The sequence below is a fragment of the Alnus glutinosa genome, chromosome 10, assembly GCF_958979055.1.
Source record: "Alnus glutinosa chromosome 10, dhAlnGlut1.1, whole genome shotgun sequence".
NCBI classification, from domain to species: domain Eukaryota; kingdom Viridiplantae; phylum Streptophyta; class Magnoliopsida; order Fagales; family Betulaceae; genus Alnus; species Alnus glutinosa.
In genome coordinates this window covers 14,100,550-14,118,648 of record NC_084895.1, presented here as the reverse complement: position 1 = coordinate 14,118,648, position 18,099 = coordinate 14,100,550, and the positions used below count along the sequence as shown (strand labels likewise).

Here is an 18,099-nt window from a genome sequence, read left to right as displayed (position 1 = left end):
AAAGTTTGATATGAATCTTTTCATATTCCAAATGATGCTGCTCATAAATGATTAATCTTGCAAACAATGTTTTACACAGTGGACAATAGTAACTATTTCACTTTCTTCTCAACCCTTCTGGTTTTGTAGTCATATTATTTTTGAACAATCATGAGCTCAGGACTTAGAAGGGAGTTGGCTGCTAAGTTGCCCCTACAATGGGTGACATGCCATGTTCTTCCTTGAATGTTTCATGATGCCGTTGGTGACAAACGACGTTCTTCCTTGAATGTGACATGATGTCATTGTTGAATGACAGTGCATAGAGTATCTAAACCCTTACGGAGATTGGCCGCCAGTGAAGCTCAAACTTGAAATATGCACTACTTTCTGATTGTCTTGTTCATTGCCAATTCAAGTGATTTGCTATATAAGCAGTCAAAAGGCCACCTGGAGGGCCATGATAACATAGTTCCAATCCCATTCATATTATATGACTACTTGCTTATTAGGTTAACACTATTTTGTCCTGCAGGTGCATTCCTCTCAGCTTTAAGTTCAAACTTTAGTGATATCCGAAGACTTCTTTTGTAATAACATGAGAGAAGCCCTGACTTAACCTACCGGGACTACCTTAAGATCCACCATGGTGGAGGATGTAATTCAAAATTTAGTCAAAATTTTTCAGATTAGCATGTAATTTTCTTCTTGGAGTAGCCCTCCATTCTACTGTCTTACTTACGGTATTTTTTGTTGGTTCCTTGAACCCAACCTCCTCACAGAGAATCAAATTGTTGAGGTGCATAAGCCATGAGGTTTTGCACAATTTTCATGTTTCTAATGTTATGAGGTTTAAGACAATTGTGTTGAGGTTTTTTGGACAAGAAAACATAATTGTCACAAGGTTCTGATTTTTTTCATCAAACATAATGTAGCTATATGCTCCTTTTGTCAAAATAATGATGTATAAAAAAAAACTACGGAAAATAAGCATCTTTATCAATGAATTAATTCTTGTATGTGTAGCATTTAATAATTTTTTTTTGCCTGACATTATTGATTGTTGTTGATGGTGATTGATGTAGGACAGAATTTAATAATATTTTCGGTGCAAACGAAAATAGAAGAGATGCCAAAAATAATATTGAAGCAGAGCCGTTTGATTAGAAGTTTACCTGTTCGCAGACAATGGAAGTACAAAAGGAAAGACTTAATCGTCAAACCAATAGTTTATTTTATTTTATTTCCTTATTAGAATTAAGATTTTATTTCCTTTACTCATTAGGACTAGATTTGCTTTATGTATTTCTTTTCCTTTTAGAATAAGTTTTACTTTTACTACTAGAATAAGGTTTACTATTAGTATTAGGAAAGGTTTACTTTTATTACTAGGGATAGGTTTACTTTTTCTACAAGTATTTATCTTCTATAAATAAGCTTGCTTATTATGTAAAACTCGGAATCAATTGAATTGTTATAAAATCAGAGAATTATCTCTCAAATACTCTGCAGAGTTTTATCTTTCTTTTAGCCTGCAGGCTTGTTTTATCTTTTGGGGTAGAAGACGAAGACGCTTCTCCTTGCAGAATCGAAGACGCTGTTCTTTGATTAATTACCTTAGTCTTCCGCTACATCAGTTGGTATCAGAGCAGGCTTTATCCTGATCATGGCCAATCAACGCAACGGTGACGAACTTCTCCAACAACGCCGCTTGTAGGGGAGGGGCTCTTTTGAGAGCCAAATTCATGGGGTATTCGAGCCGGCGTTATCCGGATTCGATGGCCAACTTATATCACAGTAATAACTTCTATAATGATGCCTTTTCCAACAATGAGAATCCCTTTAACGACACTGCTCGTGACAGGGAAGCTTTTTGGAGAGCTGAATTCCAAGAACTTCAACCAATCATGCAAACGATGCTACAGGAGATGCGACAAACGCGAGAGATGATGGAGCGCATGCTCATGGGTCCTATTCGAAATCACAGGTACAATGATACCCATGTTGACTATGGGATTCGAGTGAGGCATACTCGTCACCAACGACTTGCACCCATAAACCAACCACCGGTCTATGAAGATCTTAGCGATGATGATGTAAGTTGCGTTCAACCCGTTTCTAACCATATTTATGAATTTCCAAATAGGAAACCCATATATGAAGATAATGTTAGTTACGGTAAAAAAGTGGAGTTGTTGTTAGAGAAACAATATGTGCAACCACAACCATTGGTTCCAACTACTGTACCAGTGGAAGAATATCCACCACAAGCGCAGCTCATCACAATCACCACAGAAATAAATGACAATGGTGATTCCTTTAAAGAAGACAATCAAGTTGAAGGTGACATTAAGAAAAAAATATTTGGAGAAATTATTATAGAAGGAGACAAAAAGGAAACGTCGTGTCTTGGCACTATCTACATAGATTTTTCCAAGTATCTTTCTCCGGAAGAGCCGCACGCTATCTATGTAGATTTCTTCAAGTATCTTTCTTTGGAAGAGCCTCGTGTGATTTATCGCAAAGAAAACTCGAGGACGAGTTTTTTTCAAGTGGGGGTGTCTGATGTAGGACAGAATTTAATAATATTTTCGGTGCAAACGAAAATAGAAGAGATGCCAAAAATAATATTGAAGCAGAGCCGTTTGATTAGAAGTTTACCTGTTCGCAGACAATGGAAGTACAAAAAGAAAGACTTAATCGTCAAACCAATAGTTTATTTTATTTTATTTCCTTATTAGAATTAAGATTTTATTTCCTTTACTCATTAGGACTAGATTTGCTTTATGTATTTCTTTTCCTTTTAGAATAAGTTTTACTTTTACTACTAGAATAAGGTTTACTATTGGTATTAGGAAAGGTTTACTTTTATTACTAGGGATAGGTTTACTTTTTCTACAAGTATTTATCTTCTATAAATAAGCTTGCTTATTACGTAAAACTCAGAATCAATTGAATTGTTATAAAATCAGAGAATTATCTCTCAAATACTCTGCGGAGTTTTATCTTTCTTTTAGCCTGCGGGCTTGTTTTATCTTTTGGGGTAGAAGACGAAGACGCTTCTCCTTGCAGAATCGAAGACGCTGTTCTTTGATTAATTACCTTAGTCTTTCGCTACGTCAGTGATGTTGGTGAAATGTTCATTGTATTGCCTGTCTCCGTAGTTCCCTAAATGAGACCAAAGCTTGATCTCAATCTTCATACGTTGGTTGCAGAGCATAGTGATATATTACGATCTCAAGTGTGCATACTTCCAAGTCCCCCCACATATGGGTTACATGGTACACTTTTATATTACAAAAGCTTAAGCAAATAAATAAAGTAGTTGATGAACTAGGGCTTGATTCGTTTGACCTGAGATGTTTTTGTCTTTTTGTCAGCAACGACCTATTGGGCAGGTCATCAAAATATAAGCAAAGAGAGTTCAAAATTGCAACAAGCAGCATAACTGCACACAAGCTAAACAAATAAGAAACTAAACAAGAAAAACAGAACGTTTCCTAAAACCGTACATTGTATCAAAACAACCCAGATTCAAAGGCACTATTCTATGCATTCAAAAACAGATTCTTAGGATTAAATCTATGACCCCATTGTGGGTAGCCTCATCTAAAATAAAGGGAAAAAAAAGAAAAGAATGAAAAGCGCATTTGCCTCTTAAGAATTCAGGAGAAATATAAGATGCGATTCCAGTGTCCTAAACAAGCTTTATCAGAATATTTTTGCTTATTACAATACTGTTTCCATTCTAGAGCTAACCTCTTTGACAGCAAGTGGTTCATACCACTGAGGGCCAAACCCAGCAGCTTTTCTTGCTTCCTCATTGAAAGGTAGTTTCAATGGTTCCCTGAAGTATGTCCTCACTATCGAGTGAAACTTCTGAATTGCTTCATTTTCCTCTAGCATTTTTTCAATTTCTCTTGACCCACCTGGAGATGCCATGCTGCCCTGATCCCAAGTAGGATTTTCAGCCCTCAGGCAAAGATACTTAAACCATTTAGCACCAGCAGCACAATGGGTAATCTCTTCTAGGTAAACCACTCTCTCTAGTAAATCTGCTGTCTCATTATCACCTCCATTGCGAAACCGAGAAATGGTTGTCGGCAGCACATCAAGTCCTCTTGCCTGTGTTCAAACTCAAATTTGTTATGATTTATAAAACATCATTCACTGATGGAACATTTGAACAACATAGAGAAAGGGTGTACTCCAGTGTTGCATTAAAACTAAATGAGCCCACACTATGTACAAGACCGGTGATAGGATAAATATTTGGAGAAGTTCAAGAAAATGGAGCCATCTCCACAAATGGTAGATAGGATCGATTCATCCCAAAAATCCTGAACCAAGTTGCATGATTTGTAACTATGGCTCCATTTCTTCAATGCCTGCAATCAGGACGATGGGTTTTTACCAGCAGATGTATGTGTGAACAAAAAAAAAAAAATCAATTTCCATATGCTTTAAATAGCAATACTGATAGCCTAAGTTCATTAATTAGAAACTAAATTTGTGAAAACTAGATCCTATTGAACGAAAGATATAGCTTGACTCCACCAAGTGATGACTCAGAAGAGATATATGTTGTAATGAAAAATTTAAACCATGTTGGTCCAAATGAATTCATTTTAAATTAAGAAAGTTGGTAAGGAAAAAACACCTCATGAACACAATGCTCAACTGCCAGACGTGCTAAAAGATCATTGGAAGTACCAGTAGCAGAGTCCCAGAGGCCGTCGTGAGCTGGTAATGCTCCATAAAAAGAACCCAGCTCCTCTAGCCGTTTTGCAAGGAGAGTGAAGTGTCGGCCCTCATCTTGAGCATCCTTAACAAAATCGGTGAAGAAGTCTTTTGGCATTGCAGCTTGCTTACCAAAGCGAGCTATTATATCCTATAAAATTACAGATTTACATGACAGATAAATAAGAGACAACACAAGAGATAGATACAACAAGAAATTAATGCATCTACAAGAGAATAGATGATGTCCATGAACATGTATATGAATAAATGAGGGGTGGTTGCCTCACATTCAGTTTTGACATGTAAAAACAAAATGAATATGAAGAAGGAGAAAGAGAAGGAAAAAAGAAAAAAAGAAAAAGAGTTTGCAAGTGTATTTTCAAAAGCTATGTTTTGAATATATTAGAGTTTCAGATACCATAGAATTCCATATCGGATAATAACAATAGAAGTGAGTGATACCTCTCGTATTGTTGGGTCCAAAGTAGATTTAATTATTTTTGTGTAAGTTGGTGTCTCAAAATGTTTTATCAAAATCCAAACTTGGATGCTTCTCCATGTGTTTACCCTTCAAAGTTTCTTCTATACATAATTTGTGTAGTACTACACTTCTGGGTTATGCAAAAACAGTTTAAGGACACTCCAAAAAAGAAGTGTTAAATAAAAGAACTCCCTTAATATAACCTCATAAGGAGACAAGCTAAAGAAAAAGTACCCAAGACAAGTCAATAGCCCAGCTCTCAGTGTGCACAAGACTATGCACAATGGCCTGCCTACTCTGCAAGCTACCTGCTTTTCCAAGCTTCGGCATGAGACTCGGTGACACCAACTTAACTTGCACAAATGATACATTGGTGTATTTCATTGAACAGTTAGCATAAAGTAGCAAATGGGCATGGGATATGCAAGTACATTTTAGTGTTATAAATGTCTATTAATCAGATTTTTTAATATGGTAAAAATTATACGAAAAGTTGTGTGAGGTTCAATTTTTAATTGAGAGTTAGCGTTGAATCAACATTAACTCCCAATCAACTTTAAAACCTTCCACCATGTGAATAATGAACTTGTTATTTTTGCAAAAGGGTCATGGTTCTTAATTATTTGGAAGAGGTCCAATAAGAATATAAATAAACCCATTTGTATCAAGAAAGATGCATCTTTAGTGGAGGTTTGAACCAAATTATTATTTTATTGTAAAATTACTTTAAGTCATTCGACAAACAATTAAACTGTTGTATCCTGATGGGACAAGTCAAAAGACAATGTCTACTACTGGTTTTGGGGTTTTGATAACCCGCAAAAGGTTTCAATCTCCTTAAAAACAACGAAATTTTTGTATCTCAGCTTGACTGGTTTTAATTTAAACTTCCTATGATTTTGTTATATTGTATTATATAATCACTAGCAATCTTAAAGAGAATGAAGTGGAACATAGAAGAATAATGATGTAGATCTCCACAAGCTTTTAAATGAAAACAAATAAGAGAACAAAGGATAAAATATCATATTATTTTGTATCATATAAAAGAAAGTCGCAAACTTTCAAACTTTCTTACTTTTTGTTGAGAGATAACTTTTTTTTTTTTATGAATAATAATTTTATTTTTTTTTTTAAAAAAAAGGCAGATCCCTCGTACACGAAGAGTAAACAAGAGAGTTGAAGCCTTAGCTGCTACTACAATGAAGAAAACAAATCAAATCTACCAAATTCCCTGACGGAAAATTAGAACATACACAATAACCCAATCCAAAAGAGATTTAAAAAATGAGGATTTAAGGAACAACATATTGGTCTCGCTATCCTCAAAGAGTCGACAATTCATTTTTCTCCAAATACTCTACATTAAAAAAGCGGGTTTCGATGTGCCTCTTTTTGTTGAGAGATGCTTTTATTTATATACTTTTAAATGCATGGGTCCTATGGGGTGGGGGTGTGGAAAAACATTAGGAGGGAATAGAGAGATTTTTCTAGATTTGTTAGATATGAGGTGGGAGATAGGCTTTTTCTAGATTTCCCTCATACTTACCTTGAAGCAAATTTCAAGACATTTACAAATTGCAGTTTCGGCATCTATGGTCTCAATGTTGATGGGATTCGGACAATCTGCTCATTGTGATGAAAATTTGAAGAGAAGAAAACATATCTTTCAAGAAAATCTGCTCATTGTGAAATTTGAATTACACAAAATGTATATCAAGTATAGGCTACTCTTTAGTTCACCTCATGATTATATCAAGTAAATGATACTACAAGCTAATAAATGGATATTGCAAAAGTCCAAAACAAACAAGAATTATGAACTCAAAGTTAAGAAGATATATTCGATCTATTTGGGAATACTACATATATACCCAAAAACTTAGAAAAAAAAAAAAAAAAAACTGATAATTCAGGACTCAATAAATTTCAAATGACTAAAATCTAGATAGGCAACTGCTGTGAGTCCTCATAGAAGAAAATCTGCACTAAATATCATCTTGTATCTCAATCACCCTTCATATCAATAACATATGAATTTTCCTCCCTCTTTTGGTCGACAATTCTCTTTCCAAACAACAGCCAACTGCAAGATCATTGATGTAGTGCCAAGATGATCAATCAAATACTACTTGTCTCCCCGTACATCTGCAACAGATCATATCCAAACTTGCATGGTTAAATTTAAATTGGCTTGTATTGGCATGTCAAGATTGAAATGTTGCGAGTAGTAAAATTAATCAATACCAAGTTTGGTTGGTTCCTACAAGCACAATTGGCACAGTTGGGGCGTAATGCCACAACTCAGGAATTCACTGAAAGCCAAGAAATAGATGTGTCAGACTGACTAATATTGGAGAATTACCCATAAATTAACCAAAGAAATTAAGAACAAATGTCCATTGGATTTTGATGAAAAACCTTCTTGGAGATATTTTCATTTCATAGCAGGCTTTGCTGATAGGAGAGACGGCCAACAAAAAAAACATATGCACCTCTGTAGCTCAAAGGCCTCAACCAGTTATAATCCTCATATCCTGTATTCACCAACTTCGTTAAGTACATGTAAAGGGTGTGTGTGGTTGAAATAAAATCTAATTAAAGTTGCTTATGCCTAATTTTTACCAATTTTTCAGTCTATAATATAAATTTCTAAGTATAAGCTTGATAAACTCTCTGGAACAGAATTATAGCAGCAAACTGATTACACCCATGAAGCAATTACTTACCATTAATGTCCCATAGTCCAAGGTTACTAGTACACCCATCAACCACGACATTAGCACAAAAGCTGTCGAACACAATGGGCACATAATCCTATAAGAATTTGAAGAAGGAAAATAGATATCATAATCTAATTATTTGTGTAGTTAGACTCTGAGTTTATTCTTAATCGAACATATTAAAGCTGGATTTGTATGAGCTTATGTTTAATTCGTAATGAAACATCATCAATCATACCGCGGGGAAGCTACTGCTGGTATGAGATATGTGCATGCAAGTCTTCCTTCACCCTCCTAGCAAAGCTTCGTATCTGTATTCCTTACCTCCATTAAATGATTGCTGCATGCTTGGACATATAAGGTAAGAAGCGACTTCTTACCTTATGTTTGGAAGCATTTTCAACCGGTTTTCTATTCTTTTTTCCAGTAAGATAAAAAATGGGAAGATCCCTTTGCAACCCTTTTACGTTTTCAATTAAAAAAATTAAAAAAAAAAAAAAGTTAAAAAAAAAATAGAAAAGAAAAAGAAAGGTAAAAGGCTGTAAAGTGGCAACAACTTGAACCAAATTGGGCTCCAAGCCAATCTCTTCCATGGCTTCTCTCAACGCAGTAGCAGAGTCATCTACATCTCCTTCCTCCATTTTCCCACCTGGCAATGCTACATCCCCTGTTTGCCACACTGAATTAAACTCACATCAATCTTCTTCACTCAAACTGTCAACATCCACCGTGGATCATCAATTTGGTGCAAATCTATACCTGGGTGAGAGGCCATATTACTTTGAAGAAGGAAAACAGATATCATAATCTAATTACTTATGTAGTTAGACTCTGAGTTTATTCTTAATCGAACATATTAAAGCTGGATTTGTATGAGCTTATGTTTAATCTAATTTCTTGTTGTTTTGGTTTATAGAAATATGTACACATTTCAAGTGAGAGGTCAGAGGATTTCTGAATCTCCAAGCTATAGTTTTTATCCAAACTTCCCTACCAAACACCACTTACTGTTTTTTGTTCATCCTTTTATCCTCAAAAATTAATGCAAATCTCTCTTCACACCAGCAAAACAAACACCACTTAATGTTGTAGGCCTATAGCTAATCAACTATACAAAATTGTGCAAACAACTTCCACATTAGCTCGTAAGGATTAAAATTACCATTAAATATACGAAAAAGAAAATACATCATTGTCAGAGTCCTGCACTACTCTACCCCTCTTCACCCTTTGGCATTGGAGAGAGAAGCGTATACCACAAATTTCATATTTTTAAAATATATAGAGCAGGAAAGGCATCATTTGGTGTTGCTAATATCTATAGAAAGAATAGCTTCACCAATACACTGTTCGTCCATATTGCTAGTAATAATAGTCAATGGATCTCTCGCATTATTGTAAACAGTAATCAGTATAATGGAACATCAGTTAAAGTGAAAACAAATCACTTAATATAATTGTAGATTAAAAACAGATTGTGTTGTTAGGAGCTCCAACATAGCAAAAAATAAACCACCTGGAATATGGGAAGCCCTTGAATTTGGTGTATGCTATAAGCATTAACATCAACATCTAGAAGTTACAAGAAAAATGATAGTATAATGTTTAGGAATAATTTCCACTTAATTAGTTGAATTAATGGTGAGAGATATCCAGTCAAATTGAAGCATAAACTGAAATGCATCCCTAAAATCATGCAAATCTAAACTCTAAAGGGCTGAGCCAATACAAGGTATCACTGCTCTGTTATTTCAAACTAAGCTAATTAACCAAAAATAGGCATTGATATTTAGAATGGAATTATTCAACTGCCAAATCTTTTAATTGATTACTTGTACATAAAGTGGCATGTGGGGAAGCTTCTATGTAACAAATAATTGAACCAAAATGAATACCCGTGCAGTATGGTAGTTCTCAGAGTGTTGTTGCCAGATTGAATCTTCCGCACAATATTTGCTCCAGTTTCACCAAGTGCCAATTTCCACTCTGTTAACACAATGAGAAATAAGGCACCCAGAATACATCACCTCATTAACTGTGTTTACACAGATATATATAAATAGAAATGAAGAATGGAAGTAAAAAATAATAGTTTACTAACAATTGCTCCAAATATGTGAAGAATCACGTAGTGCCCTAGATTTTTTTTAATAAGCTCTGAATCTCTTTCCCCTGTTTCTTCTGTACTTCAATAGGTTCTGCTACTTCTGTATCAAAAATAGGGATACTGAGAGATAAAAAAAAAAAAAAAAAATGGAGGTGAATGTGAAGAAGGTGGGTACTCAAATTTCTTTGAAGAATTAAGATAAAGTGTTGACCTAAATACCTGAATAAATCGAAGATCCATGGGTGTTTTAATTTTTTCTCAGTTGAGGTAGTCTGGCAGATTTAATAATTTTCATTTTCTTCATTTAATTTTTATAAGCTCTGAATCTTTGTCCCCTGTTTCTTCTGTGCCTTCAACGGATTTTGCTGCTTCTGCATCTAAAATTTAACAACCACGACATACTGAGAGAGAAAAATGAAGAAAATGAAGATGAAGAAGGTGGTTATTTCAAGTTCTATGAAGGATTAAGATAAAATGACGAGTAATATACCCGAATTAGTCGAAATGCTCAATCGGTGCTTGAATTTTCTGACTCTTGAGGCAGTTGCTGTAAATCTAACTCTGGAATGTGAGCGATCTTGGCCCAATCCTTACCTGTGTCTCTATTGTATCTTTGAAATAAGATGGGACAATCCTCAATTGTTAGCTTCTGCAAAGATGTTAGCCTATGCATTCCTTCGGGAAGAGACGCCAAATTCAAGCAATCACCAATTTCAAGCACTTGAAGTGATTTGCAGTTGTGGATCCACTCTGGTATAGCCGTCAAGCTTTCACATTCCACAATCTCAAGCTTTTGTAGAGTGGTAGCATGTTGAAGCCCCGAGGGGAGAGACACCAATTTTGGAAGTCTTGAGAAGCGAAGGGAGAGGAGGCTCGTAAGGCCTTGCCATTGCATCTCATCCTCATTATTGGCTACCTCAAGCTCACGACAAGACGCAAGATCCAGGTTTCGAAGGGCAATGAGATGTTGTATACCTGGGGAGAGAGACTTCAATCTATTGCAACGAGATATCTCCAAAGACGCAAGAGAAGTGAGGTTATGCAGCGGCAGAGTTTCTAGATCCTCAATGGAATCGAGTGTTAGAGACTTCAATTTTGAGAGAGGAGGGGATGAAGAGGAGGCTGTTGCTGTAGACGTTGTGCTTTGCGGTGCTACCATATTCATCATCATTGTCTGTTGCAATGGCTTCCAGCTACTATTAGATAGTTGCAAATAATCTTCAAGATGTGGAAACATCGGCATGGAAGTCAACATAGGGCAATTGGAAATCCATAAGTCTGAAAGACGAGGAAAGGAAGGGAGTAAATGATGCTCCGTTATTTCAACGGAATTATCACTATCACTATTGAGCTCCGCAGAAGAATCCATCTTCCTACTCCTCCACCACCCCTTGAGATTAGGGCAATAATTGAGACTAATTGTCTTGAGAGACGGGAAAAATGGTGTTTGCACCGTTGAAGAAGAAGAGAAGTCATTGCTATCACCGTCTTCTTCTGATATGTACTCCAGAGACTTCAACGACCAAAGAAGAAGATACTTGAGAGAAGGCAGTTGACTCAACGTTGGCAGATACTGGCATTTCTGAGAATACTCTAATCGAAATGAAACAAGATTTGTGAGTAACAAGAGCCAACTTGGAAGCCTTGAACCCTGATAGTAATTTAAGTAAAGCTCTTTCAGATTTGGGTGCGGTTCGAAGCCTTCCAATGACGCTTCATCCGAGTTATTGGCATCATCTAACCCAACTTCTTTCCACCATATAGACAAAGTACTAAGATGTTGTTTCTCCTTCAGATTCGCAGCCTTACATTCTAACGCAACACCTTTCCCATGTCCCAGATTTACAATCCATAACTCTCCTCTCAGCTTATTTAATCCGCCTAGTTCTTGTAAACCACCACTATCACTATGTCTGGAGGGAGAACCCGAGTGGACATAAAATGCGGATAACGTCTGAAGGTTAGTCAGTTGCCCCAATCCTACTGGCATATAAGTCAAACTATCACATCCATCTATCTCAAGGTGCATGAGGTTGACTAATTTTTTAATGTCTCTCGGCAATTCTTCTAGTGATATACAATCGGAGAGTTTTAGTGTTTGCAAATTTTGCAATCTGGTTATAGAATCAGGCAGTTTCTTCATTTCTCTCTCACAAGAAAGATCAAGATATCTTAAATGTTTCAGCATCCCAATAAAGCTTAAATTTTTCAAAGTTTTTGAATAATCATATGACTGATGCAAATCCAACACGCGTAAGAACTTGGAACTTGAAAAGGTTGCATCACAATCAATATTAGCCTCAAAGTACTTGCCAAGGTGAAGAAATGTTCGCATCCTAGTTGCTTTACACAATAAAGTAGAAACTTTAGATGAACTGCTACTTATATGATAAGCAACTGATACTTGACTAGTTTTCTCAACAATGAATGTCTCCTTATCATCTAACGTGGTGATCAACAATCCTGCCACTAATATGGCAAGATCATGCATGAGGTCGTGTATTTTGCATTTAATTATGTCACCAAACTTATTCATTTCAGCTTCTTGAAAGAATGATCTCCGGAGTAAATCCATAAAATACTCATGGCCAACATCTTCCAAGCATCGGGTTTGATCCGATAACTTGATAAACCCTTGTGCCATCCAGAGCTTAATCAGTGTTGATTTATCAATCTTGTAATCCTTTGGAAACAAACTACAATAAGCAAAGCAATGCTTCAAATGTGAAGGAAGTTGATCATAACTCAGCTTCAAAGTTGGTAAGATGTCATTTTCTCTCTGAGATATTTTTGAGAGTTCATTGTCCTTAAAAGACAACCACTCTGTTTCTGAATTTTTAAAGTACAATAAGCTTCCCATTGTCCTTATAGCGAGAGGGACACCTACACACTTTTTTACAATCTCCTTCCCAATTTCCACAATTCTTGGATTTTTCGGCTCTTGTCCCTTCTCAAATGCCATCTGCTTAAATAAAGCCCATGATTTGTGCTCATCTAAACCCTTTAATAAATATGGTTTAATTGAATAGGTAATATTTGCAACTTTTTCACTGCGTGTAGTTACTAATATTCTACTGCCTCTTGCACCACCCATCAATAGCTTTTTCAAGTCAAACCACTCTTTAGGATCCTCATTCCACACATCATCCAGTACAAGTAAGTATTTCTTTCCATCAATTTCTTTTCGAAGAGCATTGATCAATGTATTCATTTCAAACTTTTCTGTTTTCTTGTTTGTTGCAGATTCTAAGATTTTTCCAACAATGATTTCAACATCAAAGTTATCAGAGACACAAACCCACATTTTTAGCTCAAAATGTTTTTTAATTTTCTCGTCATTGAATATGAGTTGGGCTAATGCAGTCTTTCCTAATCCACCAATACCAACAATTGGAAGGATCGAAACATTCTCTTCAACCTTGGATTCCATCAAACATTCTATAACTTCCTTCTTATCATCCTCTCTACCAATAACTTCTTCTGTACGTACAAAAGAATAACTGTCATCCCTCTTCTTATTCCAGATTGGTATCTCTTCATCTCTCAACTTTAAGTTGAAATCCTTAGCGGTTGCATTAATGGAATCTAACCTCTCTCTTATTGCCTTAATCTTATGAACCGTTTTGAGAGCATATAAAAACTGGTTTGATTTGGAAAAGAAAATGCGTACCTGTAACATTCAACCCTAGAAAGTAAGTTAATCAAAACTACATGGATCAAACTCATTAATGTGACATTATTACTATTAATTCTATTATATATATATATATTTTTTTAAAAAAAATTACATGGATCAAACTCATTAGTGTGACATTATTACTTTTATTTTTTTTATTCTAAAAAAGTTTCGAGAACACTAGATAATGGAATCCATGGCCGCATGTTGCATGGTTTTGCGTGGGATTTGAATTCCAGGTATTTTATTTCAATCCAAATCCTACTTTGGCAAGTAAATTCCATGGATAAATGCTATATATTGCCCAAGGATCTACCTTTCATCCACCCAAGCTGATGTGCCATGACCTCCCAACCAAAAAACTCATTTTCATCCACCAAATGCTATCGGAGGGACCACACCATATCAACTTTTACCCTAACCGCCCCTCTAGGGGTATTTTTGTCCAAAATTTAATTTTAAGCCTTAAACGAAATCCTAATGAAACTATGACTCAAACCCGAATCACTTTTCAATTAGAAAAGAAAAATCCCAACCTTAAGTACCCTATATTCGACCTACCCCTTTAGTCCCCCTCACATTTTCATTCTTCCAAAATTTTAGGGGAAAATATAATTTTGGCCCTAAACTACTACCACTTTTGCATTTATACTAACAAACTTTAAAAAGCGACGTTTGGATCCCTTAAACTACCTCTCCATGTCAAATATTAATAAGCACTTCATTAGCAATTGGTATTAAAATAGATGGAAAAGTAGTCACGCGCGTGCACTGCAGGTGACTACTTTTTAAATATTTATAAACAAAAATATCCTTAAAAATATATATATAAAAAGAAAAAAAGAAAAAAAAAGTAAACTTTTAAACTTATTTTTTTTAAAAAAAAATATATATATATATATATATATATATATATATATATATATATATATATATATATATATCTGGCAACAAAACACAAGGGGTGGTCGAACCACACACACAACTCCACCCTCAAAATGCAAAGAAGGTGGTCGAACAACCCTCCCCCCCCCCCCCCATATATATATATATATATATATATCTGGCAACAAAACACAAGGGGTGGTCGAACCACACACACAACTCCACCCTCAAAATGCAAAGAAGGTGGTCGAACAACCCTCCCCCCCCCCCCCCCCCCCCCCTTCTTTTTTTTTTAATAATTTTCTTTTTATTTATTTATTTATTTTTTTGGAAAGTTAAATGCAAAAATAATCACGTACAGCGCACATGACTACTTTTCCATCTATTTTGACACCAATTACAATTACTAATGGAGTGGCTTATTTCACATGAGATACAAAATCCTAACAAACTGGTTTATAAGAAATTATCGCAAACCATTCTCTAAAAGTGACACATATCCTTTAGTATGTGAGAAGCGCATGCTATTAAAACATGTGATACTCACATATTAAATGATACATGTCACTTTTAAAGAATGGTTTGTAGAATATTTCTTTATAGGAAATTTGAATCATTTAAGATGGGGTGGTAGTTTAAGAGGGCCTAAATATCACCTTTTAAAGTTTGGGGACATAAATGCAAAAGTAGGGGTAATTGAGGGAGCTAAAATGAATTTTTTCCAAAATTCTACGAGGAGCAAAAACATCAAAACCCAAGCACCAATTCAGCTGCCCCTTAAATATTTTCTCTAGAAAATTTCGTACTTCTCTTCTAAGATTTATGGCCAAGAAAATTCAAGCAACAAGTCTTCGATCTCTTCAATCTCTTACATCCCAAGTGTGAGTATTTCAATTTTAATTCTTGAGCTCTTTATGCAAAGTTCAATGTCTTAGTTTTAGTTTTGATGAAACTATGTGTTTTATTTATTAAGCTTATGTAAGTTTAGATCAATTATGTGATTTTGCATGAAATTGTTGTCTTTTTAATTAGTTGGTAATTAATATGCATGATGATAAACATTAGAGACACAAAACTTTGTCAGATTATCGATGTTGTTTATCACACTAATTAGATTTCACATGATATTTACATAAAATCATAACTTAATTGGTATCTAAAATCGGATAAAGACATATTGATTCATGTAGATTTTGATTTGATTACAAGCAAAACATGGCATAAACATCATCAAAAACCACTAGATGGTTCTGTTAGGAACTTAACCGAACCAATAGGCATAATTTTTATACTAAAGTTTCAAATTTGATTAGATATAATCATGTAGCCGGCCAATGGTTTAGTGATTTAAATTTCAAAATCTTATATATGTACATGTTGAGGAAACAAGTAAGGATTGGCCAAGAGGGTAGAATTTACCCCAGCCGAACCAAACTTAGTTCTTAAATAAATTGACCCGTACGTCTTTTTAATTACAAAATTTATTCTAGATATTGTAAAGTATTTTTGTTATGAAAAATTATTTTACAAATCCTATGATTTAACTAGAACGATCAGCCATGGCGCCCAAGTCTTGCAATGCTGAAAATTTCATATGGATATCTCCAAAAAAAAATTAGAACTGATTTTTAATTATAACTATGTATAATGTATAAAGGAAAACCAGTTTTAAATAATGTAAATTTCTCCCAAAAAAAAAAATCTAAGAAAATATACTGATTTGAATTTACTTTCAGAAAATTTGTTAGACATGTTTAGAGAAGTGTGTTTGATCTATTGTAATTAGATTATGGGCCTAAAAAGGTGTTTAAAGCTAATTAGGCCCAAAACTAGCTTCTTCTTCTTCTTCTTCTTCTTCTTCTTCTTCTTCTTCTTTTTTTTTTTAAAAAAAAAATTCTGTTTAAGTTGTATGTAGCTTTAGAATTGAGAAACTAGTTAGGAGAAGATCCAACTAAGTGGGCCATTCTAGGCAATTCCCCAAATTAAAAGTCAGAGACTTAGTTTTAAATTTTTTTTGACAATCTTCTTAAGTACACATGGGAAGATAAATAATTTTCAAAGTCAAAATGGTTTTGCAAATCATTAAATAGAAATAAAAGGCATTTTCACCACAATATCCGCGTATGAAGTTATGAAAGTTTTAGATTTATTACTATATGCAAGCTGAAATAAATTAATATTTCATTTGTTACACAATTCGTGATTATTAGCCATAAAGGGTCATTGAAGATCTAAAAATGTCATAAACTTACTAAATTCAAAATGACACCGATCATTTTGGTGAATTTAATTAAATATATATAAAGGGAATGCGACCTAAAACATCTGCATCCTCATATGCGAATAGTAATTTTTGCTAACCCTAATTGCATTTACATATGCGGTTAGCGGTTAGGTGCGGATAACGAAGGGTGCGGACGGTAATTATCCACCCGTATTTTCACTCCTAGATTAGACTGTAGAGTTAAGGCTGACGTGTCTAAACTCCGTAGTTTAGTAGTTAGATGTTGTCTGGCCTTATTTTAGTTAAGAGGTAGTTCTTTTATATGCATATTGTGATGTTAAGTTTTTGGAAAATTCTATGATGTCACTCGATCGAATAACACATGGTGCAATGATGTTTCTAAGAAAGGAAAGATTTGAGAGAGATTGGAACAAAAAACCCTCTCATATTGCCTTGAGATGATGAGATACAGATTTAAGAAATTAAGAGTATTAATGTTCTAATTTTCACGATAAAAAAACCTTTATTTCTAATGGATTATATTGAGAGTGTTAAGAGTACCTCTTTTGCCTTCTTATCACGGGTCATCATTTCTCTCCGCAGAACTTCAGTGGAGAAATCATCTAGCAAGTTGTCTGCTTCATACATGGCATCCTCTAGCTTTTTCAGCCAATTTCTAACTGCATGTCTCTTAACCTGTTGCTCCTCCGCATCCAGAAGCACATCGTTGATGATAGAAACTGTGTCCTTAAGCTTTTCAAGCTCATCTTTGACACCCCACAGCAGTTTGATCTCTTTCATAGCCAAAGGGCCCAAACTACCAATAATTCCCTGGGCAATGTTGAAGAGAACACCTTCAGCCATTTTTTTATGGTGAGTGAAGGAATGCTAAAAAGGGTAGAGAATTGAATGAAGATATGTTTGGTGCGTGATGGGAAGGACTAGGCGTACATATATTTATAACACCCTCAGCTCCCTTGCTTGGATGTTACGCAAGAAATACAAAAAATAAAAGGTTAATTAATTAGATTCTTGGCTTTTGTTGAAGGTTTAATGAACCTTTTTTCTAATCTCAAAATATATCATTAGGATATATATTGTTATTTTAAATGTTAAATTTAACTATAACAATGGCCTTTTTTAAATTATAGTTTTTCTTTTGACTTGTAAATATTCTTTATTTATTTTTTTTATTTTTTTTCAATATTGCTGAAGATGCTTTTATATTTTCTTCTTTTTTTTACTGCTTGGGATATTATTCTTGAATTCCTTGAGGCATCG

At 34.8% G+C, this 18,099-nt stretch overlaps 2 protein-coding genes and 1 pseudogene across 4 annotated transcripts; 1 reads left to right on the top strand and 2 right to left on the bottom strand.

Moving 5' to 3' along the window:
* Positions 1 to 573, top strand: part of LOC133879069 (dihydrolipoyllysine-residue acetyltransferase component 1 of pyruvate dehydrogenase complex, mitochondrial-like) — a 39,545-nt pseudogene extending 38,972 nt beyond the window's left edge.
* A 3,568-nt stretch (positions 574 to 4,141) lies between these two features.
* LOC133879068 (uncharacterized) lies at positions 4,142 to 8,701 on the bottom strand. The gene is made up of 7 exons (XM_062317619.1): positions 8,686 to 8,701; positions 8,484 to 8,593; positions 7,933 to 8,020; positions 6,753 to 6,829; positions 5,438 to 5,551; positions 4,693 to 4,870; positions 4,142 to 4,367 (listed from the first exon to the last, which is right to left on the bottom strand). Exons 1-7 carry the CDS (start codon positions 8,699 to 8,701, stop codon positions 4,345 to 4,347), a joined length of 606 nt encoding a protein of 201 aa, XP_062173603.1. The 3' UTR covers positions 4,142 to 4,344.
* Positions 6,824 to 17,731, bottom strand: LOC133880566 (putative disease resistance protein RGA4). Of its 3 annotated transcripts, XM_062319520.1 has the most exons (10): positions 17,380 to 17,731; positions 10,524 to 13,703; positions 10,253 to 10,410; positions 10,028 to 10,133; positions 9,822 to 9,912; positions 8,165 to 8,685; positions 7,933 to 8,020; positions 7,625 to 7,740; positions 7,451 to 7,518; positions 6,824 to 7,351 (listed from the first exon to the last, which is right to left on the bottom strand). In XM_062319520.1, exons 1-2 carry the CDS (start codon positions 17,680 to 17,682, stop codon positions 10,542 to 10,544), a joined length of 3,465 nt encoding a protein of 1,154 aa, XP_062175504.1. In that variant the 5' UTR covers positions 17,683 to 17,731; the 3' UTR covers positions 6,824 to 7,351; positions 7,451 to 7,518; positions 7,625 to 7,740; positions 7,933 to 8,020; positions 8,165 to 8,685; positions 9,822 to 9,912; positions 10,028 to 10,133; positions 10,253 to 10,410; positions 10,524 to 10,541. The 3 variants fall into 3 exon arrangements, with proteins under 3 accessions (XP_062175504.1, XP_062175505.1, XP_062175506.1); XM_062319521.1 differs by lacking the exon at positions 8,165 to 8,685; XM_062319522.1 differs by lacking the exon at positions 8,165 to 8,685 and having other exon boundaries at positions 7,933 to 7,994.
* Positions 17,732 to 18,099: the final 368 nt, after the last annotated feature.

What these genes read in the sequence shown, in the direction of transcription:
- LOC133879068 (XM_062317619.1), bottom strand. An exon ending in TGGAGCCCAATTTGGTTCAA is followed by an intron (nt 8,021 to 8,483) that starts GTTGTTGCCACT and finishes AAATTCTTATAG; the next exon opens with GATTATGTGCCCATTGTGTT. An exon ending in CCTCTGGGACTCTGCTACTG is followed by an intron (nt 4,368 to 4,692) that starts GTACTTCCAATG and finishes TCCTGATTGCAG; the next exon opens with GCATTGAAGAAATGGAGCCA.
- LOC133880566 (XM_062319520.1), bottom strand. Translation starts at nt 17,682, where the DNA reads ATGGCTGAAGGTGTTCTCTTCAACATTGCCCAGGGAATTATTGGTAGT. An exon ending in GTGATAAGAAGGCAAAAGAG is followed by an intron (nt 13,704 to 17,379) that starts GTACTCTTAACA and finishes TGAATGTTACAG; the next exon opens with GTACGCATTTTCTTTTCCAA.